This window comes from Doryrhamphus excisus, chromosome 14 (assembly GCF_030265055.1).
Source record: "Doryrhamphus excisus isolate RoL2022-K1 chromosome 14, RoL_Dexc_1.0, whole genome shotgun sequence".
Taxonomy (NCBI): domain Eukaryota; kingdom Metazoa; phylum Chordata; class Actinopteri; order Syngnathiformes; family Syngnathidae; genus Doryrhamphus; species Doryrhamphus excisus.
Genome location: NC_080479.1, coordinates 15,276,828 through 15,293,735, shown reverse-complemented (window position 1 = coordinate 15,293,735; position 16,908 = coordinate 15,276,828). Strand labels below are relative to the sequence as shown.

The following is a 16,908-nucleotide window of genomic DNA, read 5'->3' as shown; positions in this document are numbered from 1 at the left end:
TACCTAGATTTTCCATGAGAATTTGGAATTTTACATCAGAACATTAGACAGTACCCCCCCCCCCATTGGACAGTAATAAAGTGCCGAAGTTTTCCTTGTATGTAGAGTAGCCTACCTAGATTTTCCATATAAAAACGCCACTGTTTTCTTTTGATGTTAGATGAACGATGAAATTTCCTATTCCCTCTCGTCTCTTTATTGGTCTGCTTTTCTTCCTAAATGAAGTTTTTGGAATGAGTAACTTTTACTACACTACTTATTGTTTACCTGTGATTTCCCCTCATTTCCTGGTTGTCGAACCAGAAGGCTGAATATTGGACAGCAAAGTCTCGCAGTGAGTATCTTGTAACTTCGAGATAAAATCTGAGGTCAACTAGCTTATTAGCAGAAGAAGAGGCGTTCACAGTCTAGATCCCGACCCCCCCATTCAGAGTCCGATGGGCCAGCTGCATCCATTTCCATCTGTAGATAATTATGGCGGCACTATTTGGAGACCAAGCATCAGAGTATGGACAAAATACTACAAGCTATAAATTTCAAGTTCCTGTTATAACAAGTGGTTTATATTTACTTTTTCCAAGCCTTGTTATAGTGATGAAAATTCCTTCATTTTCCTTTTTCTTTTTTTTTTAACAACTTTCTTCTCCTCCCACTTAGCGGGCTCACGTCAGTTTTCACCTCATTGTTTTTATTGTTATAATCGAGGAGTCAAAGAAGATGTCATTGAAAAGCGAAATGCGTCAGTGATCCTTTCCTTTTTGCTTTGATCCGTCTTTGCACAAATGACCTCTCCTTTGGAAGTAGGTCATTTATTCGGGTGGACTACAGTATTTGGCCGTTTTGAGAAAGTATTGAGTGTCGGTGACATGAGACTCCTGCTGTGACAGGTCGACACCGAGGACCCTTGCACCCCAGACTCTAATACAACAAAGGATAGGCCTGTCAGGCCGGTAATTTACCCCAAACAGGCAGACAGCGGGGCACTTTTAAAGGACCCCGGGAGGTTAATGTTGGTGGAGGGCTTTTTTTTTTTTGGCCTCAAATTAGTGTTGACGATTATTTCACAATAGCTTGAAGTGGAAGAAAAGCGCTCAGGGGACTCGGAGTGCCGCAAAGAGACTGGTTCTCTCGTACCGCTTGCTGCCCAGATCTCCAGATATTATTTATGTCCTAATATTTGTTTGCAGTAAAATATTTAGTGGTTCAGTGGGGACTCATATTCATCAGGGGGTTCATGTGAAAAGACCAATAGGCCTTTGGGTGTTTGCATAAATCAGAACCCATGCCAAATGAGCCCAAATTCTGGAACTGAGGAGTGAAAATTTGAGCGAAATGGACTGCTATAGAAATCACTGCTCCCATGTGAGCGCAATCAGTCTTCAAGTACAGAAGAGATCCAGGACATGACCCAGTGAAATTCTTTTAAATATGTTTGATGGATGAAAAGCATGATAAAAAGATGTTGGTACTATTCGAAGTGTAAAAAAAATATATTTACATAAACGTCTAAAATAAATAAATGTTTTTAATCTAAAAAAAATCACAATTTAATTGTATGTTTTAAAATATTTGTATTGTTGTTGTTTTTGTAATTTAGGAGATAATGTTACCCAATTTATATGCTTAACAAATTCAAAATTAATATTAATAATAATATAATAATAACAATATAATAATAATAATAATATACTGTAAATACCCTAAATGTGCTGGAAAAAATGTCAATAATTAATAACCAATTTTTTTTAATCTAAAAAAAAATCACAATTTAATCGCATTTTTAAAAATATTTGTATTGTTGTTTGTTTTAATTTAGGAGATAATGCTACCCAATTTATATGCTTAACAAATTCCAAATAAATATTATTATTAATAATAATAATAATATAATTATAATAATATAATAATAATATACTGTAAATACCCTTAAAATACCGTAAAAGTGCTGGTAAAAAGGTCAATAATTAATAACCAAATTTTTTAATCTAAAAAAATCACAAATTAATTGTATGTTTTAAAATATTTTTATTGTTTTTTTTTTTTTAATTTAGGAGATAATGTTACCCAATTTATATGCTTAACAAATTCCAAATAATATTAATAATAATATAATTATAATTATATAATAATAATAATAATATACTGTAAATACCCTAAAAGTGCTGGAAAAAAGGTCAATAATTAATAACCACACAGTGTGTGCAGAATAAACAAACAATGGCATCATTTACATTATGTAACGTAATTAATCTAAAAAAAGTAATTAAAGCAACTACAAAAATTAAGTGAAACAGCAAAATAAAAATGTACACAAAAGTTATGCAAAATAGCTGTGACAACTCATAATAATGTAATAACACATGTCATATTTATTTGTCAAATGAGTTTGACTGAACTTAGTTGTAAAGTTCCATCAGTAATACATCCAGTTTAATTTGTGACAATGATGGGAAATAATAAGTACTATATACTTTTCACGTCTCAGCATAAATTTTCCTCTTTCCTTCTAAGTACAAAGCAGTAAAAATGATGGATAACGCTAATTCAATGAGATAACAGAAAACTGTAAAACAAATTCTTATTTAGCAGCCAGAAATCTTTTTTTTTTTTTTTTTTAAGTGTTCCAAAGCTGTGGTCAATTACTTTTAATGGTAGTGTGCGGCTCATTGCACCCTAATGAGCTTTGGGTAATGAATACAATTCAAACAAATTGCTTCATCTAGCCACATCAAAAATATCTGTTTGCACTGCAATATTGGAAAAAAACACATATGGAAAAGTTGTACATGGATGATTGGGAGGAACATTATACGAGCTCAGTGTTGTGAAAAATGAAAACGGCGACACCCCCAGCCCCCCCCCCCCCCCCCCTCAATAATGAGCAGACATGATTCAGCATATTATTATTGCAATTTCTTACGTAGTTGACCGATTCACGTCAATATATTGATGTAAAGATGAAGTATTTCAAAAACATAATTTTCTACTTTTCTTTAGCAGCTTGCACCGGAAAAAATCTCATAAAATCCAGTCTTCAGCAACTGGCATATGTAATCACGCCTTGGCAACATACAAGACTTTTAAACCGCCATTATTTTTTGTTGTTTTAAGGACTTTTGTTCACAGCAGTTATTTTTTCAGATAGCAGGTTTAAAGCTTAGGGGTGGGGTACTGTCGCATCTCACACAAATACAGTGGACTGTTAGAGTAAAATATTAGTAAAATATTATTACATGGCATTACCTTCACACCGTATGATGTCATGAAGTCAGTCATGGCATGTCTGACATGATTATCCTCCCATCCCGTGTGGAAGTGGTAGTTGTTTTAGCTGACTTTTTAGCTCGCTAGCTTGCTAGTTAGTGCCCGTCTCGAGTCCCTGCGGCATCAGAGTTTCAATGTTGTGTAAACAAGAATACTTGACTTAAACATTTGACCTCATGATAGTACTGTCCATTTGTTCATTATCGTTAATGAAACAGGAAGTGACCTTCTAAGTCATAAAAAGATAAGACTGAGATTAACACTGGCAGAGACCAGCATTCTTCAGCTTACTTTTCTGACTAACATGCTAACAGTGTACTTGCTAGCATGAAATATTAACTCCACTGATCCAGAACTCAAAACAACAATAAGCTAATGATAGTCAAAAAATTAGCTTCCTGACTTTTCCTAAATGCAACTCCAGTGTGTCAAATGAGAAATGAAATCCTCCGATCCTGTCGCCACAGTCGGACAGGGCATCCCTGAGGAACTATTACAGTTTGACTTATTCAGACTAGGGTTAGCAAAGGAGCGCGACCTCTGACCTGCACACCCGCCTCAACCTTCAACAGCACCACGGTGGAGGGGAAGGACCCACCACGCAGCGGCAAGCAGCCACAGGGGAAGTCTTCCAGTTAAGACTGCCACTATCATCACCACGATGGAGTCTAACATAGTGACCGCATTTTGATGATCAAAAACCAGGACACTTGGTTCAGCAATGAGATACTGAAAGTTATTAGAGTTGCACAACACATACATATGACTGATGGATAATACTGGGAGACACAATAGCCGAATTGTTCTTTCAGAAGCAGTAGTCTTTACAGATAGAACACAATTGACAAATAAATGACGTTGAAAAGGTGGCACACAGACCTCACAGCTAGGAGGACCAGGGTTCGATTCCACCCTCGGCCATCTCTGTGTGGAATTTGCATGTTCTCCCCGTGCATGTGTGGGTTTTCTCCCGGTACTCCGGTTTCCTCCCACATTCCAAAAACATGCTAGGTTAATTAGCGACTCCAAATTGTCCATAGGTATGAATGTGAGTGTGAATGGTTGTTTGTCTATATGTGCCTTGTGATTGGCTGGCAACCAGTCCAGGGTGTACCCCGCCTCTCGCCCGAAGACAGCTGAGGAAAAACGCAGTAGAAAATGAATGAATGAATGAATGAATGAATGACGTTGAAAAGCCGGCATGGAAATGATTCGCGGGAAAATGTGCGCTAATGCTAACAGTTTTTGTTGTTGGTGTTTTGGACAAAAAAACTAAAAGTAACAAGAACCTGGGGATTTAAACCACCATTGTGCAAGATGTCCCCGATTTTATTTTGAGTCCTCAACTAGCCAAATGTCAGGGGATTTTTGGGGGGGGGGATTTTTTGGGGGGGGGGACTTTCTGCGGCTTTTTGGCTACAATAATTCAAAAATTATGGCATTACATCACATGAATACAAGTTCCCTAATACAAAATTTTGAAAACTAGTACATATCCTACAAAAAACAGTACATTTGGTCACCTTATTCCAACATAATACTTCAGATGCAAACTTAATCAAAGTCATTGAACGTGACAGATCGTAATGCACTGAACTTGACAGAGCCAGTAAACCAATTTGTGCATGTGTTGTATTTGGATCTACTTTAAGAGGCTGAGCTAATACATTTTCAACAGCCAAGCCAGCATGGTCTCCGAAGGCCTGTGGTAATTATATGTAGCATGCATAAATCAAGAACTAAACAGATGGATTACAAGTGAGGTCAGTACACCTGTGACCTTTTATTGCATGGTCCATTAAAATGACTAAAGCGAGAAAGGCATATTAATCATGTGCGACAGCTATTCACTCGTGACTCCATCGTTGTTTGTGTTGAAACATCTGAAAGTGTAGCGTGAAGATCTCTGAGTACTTCTGCAGGAAATGCTCAAATGGAAAAAGGAAGTTGGGCCAATGTGACAATGGCCACATTAGCCACGTTTACATGGAACCAAATATTCAAATTCCATTCGGGTTATTTGCTCAAACGGAAAGAATGTAACCTTTGTATACACCTCATTCCGAAAGAAAAGTGCCAATCCGAATGAATATATAATCGGATTCACAGGGGTGGAATATTCCTTTCCCCAATCCGATTGAGGTATCTTGTACCCGCTCAATCGGAAAGTTGTCAGGGTTCTTCTTTGTGGTGTTTTTCTTCTTCTGCTGTTTATTGGCGGTTGGCAAGCAGCTTTTGTGTGCATTAGCGCCATCTGTGGAACAGAATCTAAACCCTTCTAGCCACATTTACATGAGGAGTTTTTCTTTTTCCAAATGGAATCTTTCCGAATGACCTTTCCGAAAGCAATGGTATACATGGAAAGGAATATTCCAATGGCGTGTCTACATTCGCCGCTATAATCAACCAGAATAGTCAATGGGGCATGCCCAGTAAAGCGTAAACACCAACATCACGTGATACCGACTTCCTCCAGTTTTTCTTTCACTTGTTGGAATAACTCCGTATTGCCAGTTTTTCCTTCGTCCAGTCTTGGAATTTAGTTTAAATCAAAAACAAACTTTCCGCAGCAGTCCAGTGCCGATTGCTCGACTCCATTTTTTTAAATCAAAGAACGTCTGGAGCTGCGTGTTACGTCATATCTCAGCATTCGCTGAAAGAACGCTACCCGGGAACAGGAAAAGATAAAGTTCAATCTTGCTAATATTTTATAATTAAGCTCGGCACATGTTTTATATAGATATGTATTTTCTTTTTTAATAAAACTGGGCTCTTGAATGGCGTATAGAAGGGTTTAGATTCTGTTCCACAGATGGCGCTAATGCACACGAAAGCTGCTTGCCAACCGCCAATAAACAACAGAAGAAGAAAAACACCACGAAGAAGAACGCAGTCTGACAACTTTCCGATTGAGCGGGTACAAGATACCTCAATCGGATTGGGGAAAGGAATATTCCACCCCTGGGAATCCCATTATATATTCATTCGGATTGGCACTTTTCTTTCGGAATGAGGTGTATACAAAGGTTACATTCTTTTCCGTTTGAGCAAATAACCCGAATGGAATTGGAATATTTGGGTCCATGTATACGTGGCTAATCTCTGACTGTCATACCGGTTAAGCCGTGTTGGGCTCAATGGAAAATACTCCAATAAACCGATGCCTTTATAAATGGCATTCTGTTTGACATTTCTTTCAGTAAGTGTGCACAGATGTTTTATAAATAAAGCTCAAAAAGCATTCGTCGCAAATGGAGTATCACGCTGGTTTATGAACGGCATTAAGCCTCTAACAGAAGCAGCCAGGTTCAAACAAGAACCACATTTCTTGCTTGGTGTCGCTTTCATTGCTTCACAATTTAATCGCCGGTGTTTCCCTGTGTTTCCTACAACAGGGTGAGATTTACTGAATGGTGTCATCATAATTTCAGGGGAGGCTCGGAAAATCAATGTTGTTAAAAGCTGGAACATCTACCTAGAGGAAGAAAGAATTTCAAAACAGCTTAGCTGTACATGAGTTCAAGATTTACACAAGACGATCCAACAGCTTTTCCTCTCACGTTGTGGTCTGGCAAGGATCAATGGACGTGGTTACGCTCATCACAAATCAGTTTATCACATACCGAGAGATAACAGGCAATTGCTGTCATCTGTTGAAACATAAACAAGAGTCGTAGTGCAAGCCAGGAAAACCCAGGATTCTTTCGTTAGTGTGATAGAATGCTCGGAATATACGCATTGGTCTCAGTCTGCAGATATAAAACTGCTAAAAACGTCTTTCATAAGGATTTCCTAAGACAAAAAAAAAAATTAGTGCCTAACCAAAGCATCCATGGTTTCAGACCCGGCCACGATTATTGCGTTTCCCATAGCAACGTAACACTCAAAGGGAAGGTAAGAAATATACAATACAAATACCAATGCAAGTTTAAAATGAAAACAACAACAGCTATTTTAATTTCTCCTGCTCTCCGTCTGCAGATATAAAACTGCTAAAAAGGTCTTTCATAAGGATTTCCTAAGACAAAAAAAAATAATAAGTGCCTAACCAAAGCATCCGTGGTTTCAGACCCAGTCACGATTATTGTGTTTCCCATAGCAACGTAACACTCAAAGGGAAGGTAAGAAATATACAATACAAATACAGATGCAAGTTTAAAATGAAAAGCAACAAATTTTGGTCTGCGCGCTAACCACTCGACCGCCGTGCCGCTGTTCTAGAACATATAAAATATTTTAAATAAGAATATCCTTCGTTGCTAATATTTATAAGACAGTGCTGGAGCCTATCCCAGCTGTCTTCGGGCAAGAGGCGGGGTACACCCTGGACTGGTCGCCAGCCAATCACAGGGCACATATAGTCAAACAACCATTCACACTCACATTCATACCTATGGACAATTTGGAGTCGCCAATTAACCTAGCATGTTTTTGGAATGTGGGAGGAAACCGGAGTACCCGGAGAAAACCCACGCATGCACGGGGAGAACATGCAAACTCCACACAGAGATGGCCGAGGGTGGAATTGAACCCTGGTCCCCTTGATGTGAGGTCCTAACCACTCAACTGCCGTGCCGCTGTTCTAGTACATTCATTCATTTTCTACCGCTTTTCCTCACGAGGGTCACGGGGGGTGCTGGAGCCTATCCCAGCTGTCTTCGGGGGCGAGAGGCGGGGTACACCCTGGACTGGTGGCCAGCCAATCACAGGGCACATATAGACAAACAACCATTCACACTCACATTCATACCTAGTGACAATTTGGGAGTCGCTAATTAACCTAGCATGTTTTTGGAATGTGGAAGGAACAGGCAAACTCCACAAAGAGATACCCGAGGGCGGAATCAAACCTAGCTGTATGGCCTGCTAACCACTGTACCAACACCGACATTGACTAAGCTCTAATTTCCACCTACCTCCATCTTTAGAGCAAAGGTTGAGTAGGTTGTGGACAGTATCCATCATCTCCTGCTGCTGTCTTTGTAGAGCAGTGCTGTTTCCCGTGGCCCTGTTCAGTTGGACCTCTAGCTCCTTGATAACGCCGCTCTGCCTCCCTACCAGGACCTGGAGGCTCCCTTTTTCCTGTTTCAGTGTTTCTAACTCTTCTTGGTGCTTTGTCTCCATTTCTAACATCTTCTGCTCTAGGAGGCTGTGAGGAAACGGAGGGGAAAGTCTTAAGACATTTGTACAAAGTTGTAGTACAAAGTTGGTTAGTAAATGAATCATGAAATAATATTCTGGAACATGACATTTCCTGCCCCCCCCTCCCAAAAAAAAAAAAAAATGCCATTTCCCGTTAAGATCACCGACTTTGACATAGTGTATTATTTGATATACTGTATTTCGTACAGGATGACTGCAGTCATGGTTATGTTACATAATCTGTTAAATAACCCCTTAAGGCCAATTCATTTTATGAACATGGTTCTGAAGTATGAAAATATCCCTGCCAATGCCTCAACGTTATTATTTGGTTGGGAAAAAAAAAAGTCTTCCACTGTAGAGAGCATAGAAAGATTAGATTTTTTATTACAGTAAACCTCGGATATATCGGATTCAATTGTTCCCACTGGTTTTGTCCGATATAAGCGAAATCCGTTATATGCGTATACCGGAAAATGTCCGTTTTATGTCCGTAAATCGGATTTTATCCGTTATAAAAAGGCACTTCCTTGACTATGTTTCCAATGTACCTGGACGCGCAGGCAATGCTGCAAACGCTGCAAATGACGTCGTATAGCGGCCTGTCACGATTCGGCGAATCGGAGCGCCACGATGCGGCCATCCGATATATGCGAGGGAAATTTAATGGAAATGCATCGGAACGGTACTGGAGATTTTGTCCGAAATAGGCGAAATCCGTTATAAAAAATCCGATATATGCAATGAATTTTTATTGGAAATGCATTACAGAAAAATCGGTTCTTTTTTATCTGTCCGTTGTGAGCGAATTTCCGATATATCCGAGTCCGATATATCCGAGGTATACTGTATTATTTATTTCAGTTTCTGCTTATTTTTGGTGCTCGTTTACCTGTTCTTGTCATGGAGTTTGTTGATCTCATTGGTCTGGACCATTAACTGCTTCTCCAACTTGTTGGTGGAGAGAGAATTTTCCAGAAGTTGAATCTCAAGCCTTGATGTTTGATTCAAAACCTGACACACACACACACACACACACACACACACATCTCCAGTCTATCACTTCGCAAAATTAGGCCAAGTTCAAATAGTCTTCATCACAATTTTTTTTTTAATTATTTTGTGTTTTTTTTTTTGCATGCATGTAATTTCCTGAACTCTTACTTGCGTCTCAACATCAGTCAGCTTCCGTGTCTGTTCCGCAGTTTGAGACAGAAGGTTGCTGCCCATTTCCAACATGGCTGCCGTGGTGTTGTGCACCGCACTCTGTTGCAGTTGAACCATCTCTGTTTTCATGCGCTCTTTGATGTAATTCTCAATCTATATGAAGAAAGAAGACAGAAGACATTAAAATTGGAGTAAAGCCCATCATAGAAACATTTTATATACATATATATTTTATATACAGGTATAGAGTCTTCCAATGATAAGAAAATGACTTATACCGGTATAAATGATAAACGTAAACAAGCCGATTTCGAGTTTTCCCTTCAGATGGATTTGTTCCCGATCCTATCCATCCTGGTCACTCCCAATGAGAACCTCAGCATCCTTCTACCAATATATTCACTATGTCTCCTCTGGATATGTCATGTCCCAACCATCTCAGTCCGGCCTCTCTGACTTTATCTCCAAGGACTCAAGGCCTAATCCTATCCATCCTGGTCACTCCCAATGAGAACCTCAGCATCTTTCTACCAATATATTCACTATCTCTCCTCTGGATATGTCATGTCCCAACCATCTCAGTCTGGCCTCTCTGACTTTATCTCCAAGGACTCAAGGCCTGATCCTATCCATCCTGGTCACTCCCAATGAGAACCTCAGCATCCTTCTACCAATATATTCACTATCTCTCCTCTGGACATGTCCCAACCATCTCAGTCTGGCCTCTCTGACCACGTTCTCTAACATGTAATGTCCCCCTGATGGATACGTTCCTGATCCTATCAATCCTGGTCACTCCCAATGAGAACGTCAGCATCCTTCTACCTATATATTCCATATCTCTCCTCCGAACATGTCCCAACCATCTCAGTCTGGCCTCTCTGACTTTATCTCCAAGGTCTCTAACATGTAATGTCCCTCTGATGGATTTGATCCTGATCCTATCCATCCTGGTCACTCCCAATGAGAACCTCAGCATCCTTGTACCAATATATTCACTATCTCTCCTCTGAACATGTCCCAACCATCTCAGTCTGGCCTCTCTGACTTTATCTCCAAGGTCTCTAACATGTAATGTCCCTCTGATGGATTTGATCCTGATCCTATCCATCCTGGTCACTCCCAGTGAGAACCTCAGCATCCTCATCTCTGCTACATTCAGTTCTGCTTCCTGTCTTTTCTTCAGTGGCACTGTCTCCGTATGCCCAATCCTATTATTAGGAGAAACATTTGAAAAAAATGTTTATACTAAATACAAACTAAATTGAAGCTGAGATGAGAATCCCAAAAGTTTCTTCTGAGCCGTAGAAGAGCAACCTTTGAGCAGTAAAATGTTCCTCTGGGTAGAGTTGACCAGGGTTTACCGTGCCTCTCACCCTAAGTCACACCACAATAGGCTGCTGTTGCCTCTCCGTGAAAACGAATGGTCATTTCGGAACAGCTTTGCAAAGGTTTGCTGTCCAACTAAAACATGCAGTTGCATTAACTTTTCCGATGTAATATCCTCACTTGGCAAGGATGCAAAAGTCATGATTTCAGACACTTTCTCTAACTTATTTACCTTAAGGTGATATTAGCTAAGAGTCCACATTGGTCTTGGCCGAGAAACAGACAAGGAAACTGATTGAAAATCACAATTCTTGTAAGGTCGGATTACATTGCATGATAGCGAAGGATATAGCATTACTTTGTTTGGAAAATGATTTCAGCCCATCAAGAAATGTAAAACCATTGAACTCTGCGGATGGTGTAGGTTGTTTGAAAATCTCGGTTCAAAACTAAAACAGCAGTTTTACACTAGAGGTTTATCCATCTGCTCAGGACCACACGAAGTATTATAAAGTCACCAAGAGAGGAAAAAGGTACTGAAAGGAGTTAAATGGCGCTTTGGTGGGTTTCTTTTTAGGATACGTGACAGACTCTTGGCTGAATGTTATGGCGGTAATAAAAAGAAAAGTACCAAGGAGAAATGGGAATTACACGGACACACCCAGTCACCCAAATATTCCACTTTGGAGGCTATAAAATACATAAAATAGGCCTGTGTGGGTGATGGTTTCTTTATATGGTTTTTAACCTCAGCTACTGTCTTAGTACTTGGTCATTGGCAGTAAATGGAGATTGCTACAGGCATATTGATAGGAAAGCCAAAAAAAAAAAGTTAAAAATACAACCTCTTATTGGTATTGCTTTTTGTTCACTTGACACTTGACTTTTTTCAGTTTTTTGCAACTGGAGATAATATTTTTGATTGAAGTTTGCATCTTCATAATAAGGCTTGAAGGTCAACTGTACAAAGTACTGAACAGAGTCTCACGTATATTTTGTTATATGGGATAATTTGGATCTTGTTGGGAAACAAATATAGTAGAATTTAAGACTGGTAGTATAATTTCTACATATACACGTATTACAATCAGTAACTGTTACATTTGTTCACTTCCTCCTTTCCTAATTTTTCCCAACTTTTTAAAAAGTATTTTTTAAAGTATTTTTTAAAGTTTTTTTTTTAAAGTTTTTTCAAGATTTTTTTACATTTTTTGTCACGTACCGAAGTACAAGGTGATATGACTGGGTACCGTAGTAAGTGTCAATATAATGATATATATAGCACATCATGACTGGTTCAAGACTCTTGAAACAACAAAAAAAAACGATATTAGGAAAGCAGGAAGTGAACAAATGTAATAGTTACTGATTGCAAAATTACCAGATGGAGGGGTAGGATTTAATAAGCTTTTGCTTCTTCCTACTCCTTTTGGACATGTGGAACTGTGGACTGATTATGTGATGCGTTCAATTGTAATCTGATGCATGTTCAAATGAAATAAAACCATTACCATTTACATAAGATCTTAGGATGATTTTTTGCCTGAGGAGAATTTATTTGGAGGCTTCATCCTTTTTTTAAAATGATTCATCCCGTTTTTAAAATGGCTCTTTTGATAGTAAAGGTTGCCGACCCTTGTGTTAAGATAACGAGCTAACACCATAGTTTAACTCGGTCATACCAGAAAATGAGTATTTCTTGGGATCTTTCGAGTACAAGTATTGAAAGCTTTGACTTTGACAGCATTGCATTGACAATTTGCAAAAGAGGAATTCACATAAAAAATCACTTGCATGAGAAAAGAAATACATTTGATGCTTTAATAACAAGATGAGACATTCCAGAAGGTGCAATAACCATTGCAAACTTCAAAATTCTGGTTCTGCTTCTTCAAAAATCATTACAAGGGTCATGTTTATATTTCCCTAAGTGCTACTTTACACCTACTACGTCTTAAGCTTGTTTCATATGGACTTATGTGACTTCACAGGGAATGATGCAACTTGACAGCTAAACAGTGCACTGTAGTATAAATATTCTATTCTATCTACACTTTTTTATGAGGTACAGTTGGCTGGTAAACCATGCAAGACAACGTCTTCGGGCTATCCAGAACATAAATAACAACGTGCGGAACATAAAAGCAAATGTCAAGATCCAAAGAGCCAAGATTTTAACAGCAAAGAGGTTGTCCATCACACAAGAGGACACATGTTTGGGTTACTGGTTGTACTATAGAGTGTATATGGTAAGGATGGGTGATCTTCACCATACATATGCTGTACATTATCGTGGCAGAATTGGTCTCTTTCTCTTCTAAAACTGTGAATGTTTACCATTTCTTTGACATTTTGCTTTTAGTGGAGTGTCCCTTTCAAAAGGGGATCTTGATCTCTTTTCGAAACGGCAGCAGAGGTGGTTTTGAGAGACAACTGTGGGAGCTGGAAAATGGTAGATCTGGGGTGGATGTGCGTGGAAATCTGATTCAAAGTGACCGTAAACCAGAACGGACAAAAATATTTTGACCTATAAAAAGTGACAATGCACAAATTTGTGTAATTTGTGGTTTGTTACACCCACAAATGTAATAAAATTTGCCTACTGCAAACATAATACTGCATTTTATTACATATGTAGGAAAGTGAAAAACTGTAAAAGTAATAACTTCCCCCAAATGTAATATGAGACAAAATAATGATCTTTGTGGTTGTTGTTTGTTCTTTCTTCTTTTTAATGAGGGAGAAGGTGTAGATGTCATTTTGAGGATTTTAACAAGATAATTGGTAATGGTAATTTCATTTAATTTCATTTGAACATGCATCAGATTACAATTGAATGCATCACATAATCAGTTCACAGTTCCACATGTCCAAAAGGAGTAGGAAGAAGCAAAGCTTATTAAATCCTACCCCTCCATCTGGTACTTTTACAATCAGTAACTGTTACATTTGTTCACTTCCTGCTTTCCATAATACAGTTTAAGGTTTTTTTTTAAATAATGTACCTCATACCGAAGTAATTAAAATAAAATAAAATAATTCTTTTTTTTCCTTTTTTTGTGGAAAAAATATTATTCAAAGAGTATAATTTGAATACATTTAATGAATCTTTAATTATTAAATTATAATTAATTTTTAATAATTGTGATAATTGCAATTGTTTTAATAAATTATTATTACTATTATTATTATTATTATATTTTATTATTTCTTTTGATTATTTTTTTCCCCATATACACACAAAATCACACATACAATAATATACTGTAACTAATATTCACATGTATGCCCGCAAACAAAATAATAATAATAATTTCCTGCAAATGTATTTCCTGTTTCACTTTCCTACATATGTAATAATTTCCAGTATTACGTTTGCAGTAGGCAAATTTTATTACGTTTATGGGAAATTTATTACATTTGCGGGATTATTACATTCAAAGCTGCAGATTTGTATTATTACGTTTGTGGTTTATTACGTTTGTGGGCAGTTATTACGTTTGCGGGTGTAACAGTGGTTCATAAATGGATTAATGCATGAAAAGTGACTGAAAAGCTACTGATGATGTTATCGATGTTATAGTAGGTTCCAAGAAAATGTATGCACACCGTCCCGTTACGATAAACAATTAGGACTAGATTTGGATTCCACAACCCAACAGCAGTTATGCAACATCCCTTCAGTTCGGGTACAGTATCTCTTATGGCTCCTCTGAGCTCCTTATCCGACTCAGCCCACTGCTTTCCTCTATTAAGATTACAGTTTGAAAGGTGAAAATCCTCACGCTACCAATTAGCAAATTCCATTTTTGTTGACATTCCTGTCTCATCTTTTTCAGATTCTGGAAATTCCCTACCTTACCTCATGGGTATAATTAATGAACAGTCACCTCCCACGCCATTGCGGTCTTTCCATGTTCCCATGTTTGTTGAGCTGTTTTTAAAACAGTGTTAATATTTCTGGTGTGGTATTCCGTCTCTGTGAACGTTTTTGTTTTTTATTCCACTTATACATCATTGTTATTCTCCTGTACAAACCGTGAAGCTGGAAGTGACCTCACATTCCCGGTCTTATTAATATCATGAAGAATTTAGATATACATCTTGTCCCATTTTGTTGTGTTGTTTAAACATTAATGCAGTTGTTTATCACTTTATGCCTGAAGGGACACAACAATAGAAACTGATATTGTTTAGAGTAGTCTGTGTTGAGGTTGCATAGCAGTACAGTCGCCCCCTTGCTGTTAATTTGAAAAGATTCGATAGTAATAAAGGGAATAGTTTCTGAGTTAGAGCACAGAAGATCTGTTCATGACTTTCTAAATATGGTTTTTACCATTATTAGAGCCCTGTAGACAAGAAATAACACCCCTATATTCACTTTTACAGTCATTATTTTTGGTTTACACCACATTACACAGTGAATGCTTTAAAAATAAGTCAGTTATTAATTTTCTACCGCTTTTCCTCACAAGGGTCGCGGGGGTGCTGGAGCCTATCCCAGATGTCGGTGCATCCCGGACTGCTCATCACCAGCCAATCACAGGGCACATATAGACAAACAACCATTCACACTCACATTCATACCTATGGACAATTTGGAGTCGCCAATTAACCTAGCATGTTTTTGAAATGTGCACGGGGAGAACATGCAAACTCCACACAGAGATGGCCGAGGGTGGAATTGAACCCTGGTCTCCTCGCTGTGAGGTCTGCGCGCTAACCACTCGACCGCCGTGCAGCCGCATCTTTTGTCAAAAACAAAAAGACAGGCAGCAGAACTGGAGGTAGCAGAGATGAGGATGCTAAGGCTCTCATTGGGAGTGACCAGGATGGATAGGATCAAGCCTTGAGGCCTTAGAGATAAAGTCAGATATGAGTCACAATCAAGTCACAATTGAACTCCGGTCTCCTAGCTTTGAGGTCTGTGCGCTAACCACTCGACCGCCGTGCAGCCCGTTTTAAAAATAATATGCTACTAAAACAATATGCGTTCAAAAGAGTTTTCCATGAAAAAATAGTAAAACCTCACAATCAGTGGGCATTATTTTCTCTCCCTTTCATATTCAAAGAATATAACACAGAATGATCGATTTAATGATCCCAAACTCACCTCAAAGTTGACAAACAAGTTGCGACAAAGACCCAACTCCCATCATGGACTGTTAAAGGTTGAATTATGCAAGTCCAAATATGTTAATGTTCCTCAGTCTGAAAACAAATAAACAATAACCATCTACTGAAGGGGCCACCAGACTCTGCAGATACCCGTGCCCTGTTATTGCTCACTGGGAGTTAAAAAAAAAAAGGTGAATTTGACACCCTTTTGGTGTACGCTGGGCCTGGAAGTAACACTTTTCATTGCTGTTTGTTTTTAAAGCCATTCTTAAGGCTTTCTGTCAAGATTAGGTGAGTAACAACTTTGTCTGAACTCTCGGTTGACTTTTATGACCTTTTGACCCCAGAGACCTTTTTTGACGCAGTGACTCAAGCACATTTTTTTTTGGGGGGGGGGTTTCATAAAACGCCAACAGGGGCAACATAAATACAAAAATAAGAATGCAGGAGATGTCTCGCATGTCTTTGTGTGTGCAAATTTGTATCCTATACTTGACCCTGGAATGGTGTGGGGCGGGTGATTATTTGGTATGATAGGTGGTAGAAACAGAAGCCTGCAGAGAACTGGGTGGTCTAGATAATTTCTTATCTCTTCTAAGCCAGAAAGGCCAATAAACATCCGGAAAAACAAACACGGAATCTTTAGAACCCGCTGCTTCATCTCTCTTCTCCTTTTCACCTTGTCCAGATGGAACTGTGTTGATAACATTTTCTTCATTTCCAAATCGCTAAAACTGAGATACTCAAGTCAAGACACATTCATTTAAATATTAGTTTTCAGTGGCAATTTGCTTTCTATGTATTATATGATGCAGGGGTCGGCAGCCTTTACTATTAAAAAGCCATTTACCAATATATAAACCAATATATTCACTATCTCTCCTCTGG

At 38.5% G+C, this 16,908-nt stretch overlaps 1 protein-coding gene across 1 annotated transcript in view; it reads right to left on the bottom strand.

Annotated features, from left to right (window-relative positions):
* The window catches only part of angpt1 (angiopoietin 1), a 59,894-nt gene that overhangs the window by 23,842 nt on the left and 19,144 nt on the right, over nt 1-16,908 (bottom strand). The window contains exons 2-4 of the mRNA XM_058047655.1: nt 9,571-9,726; nt 9,299-9,420; nt 8,181-8,413 (exon numbers count right to left, since the gene is read on the bottom strand). Of these exons, the coding sequence (XP_057903638.1) occupies nt 8,181-8,413; nt 9,299-9,420; nt 9,571-9,726 (511 nt within the window). The remainder of the gene's footprint in view (nt 1-8,180; nt 8,414-9,298; nt 9,421-9,570; nt 9,727-16,908) is intronic.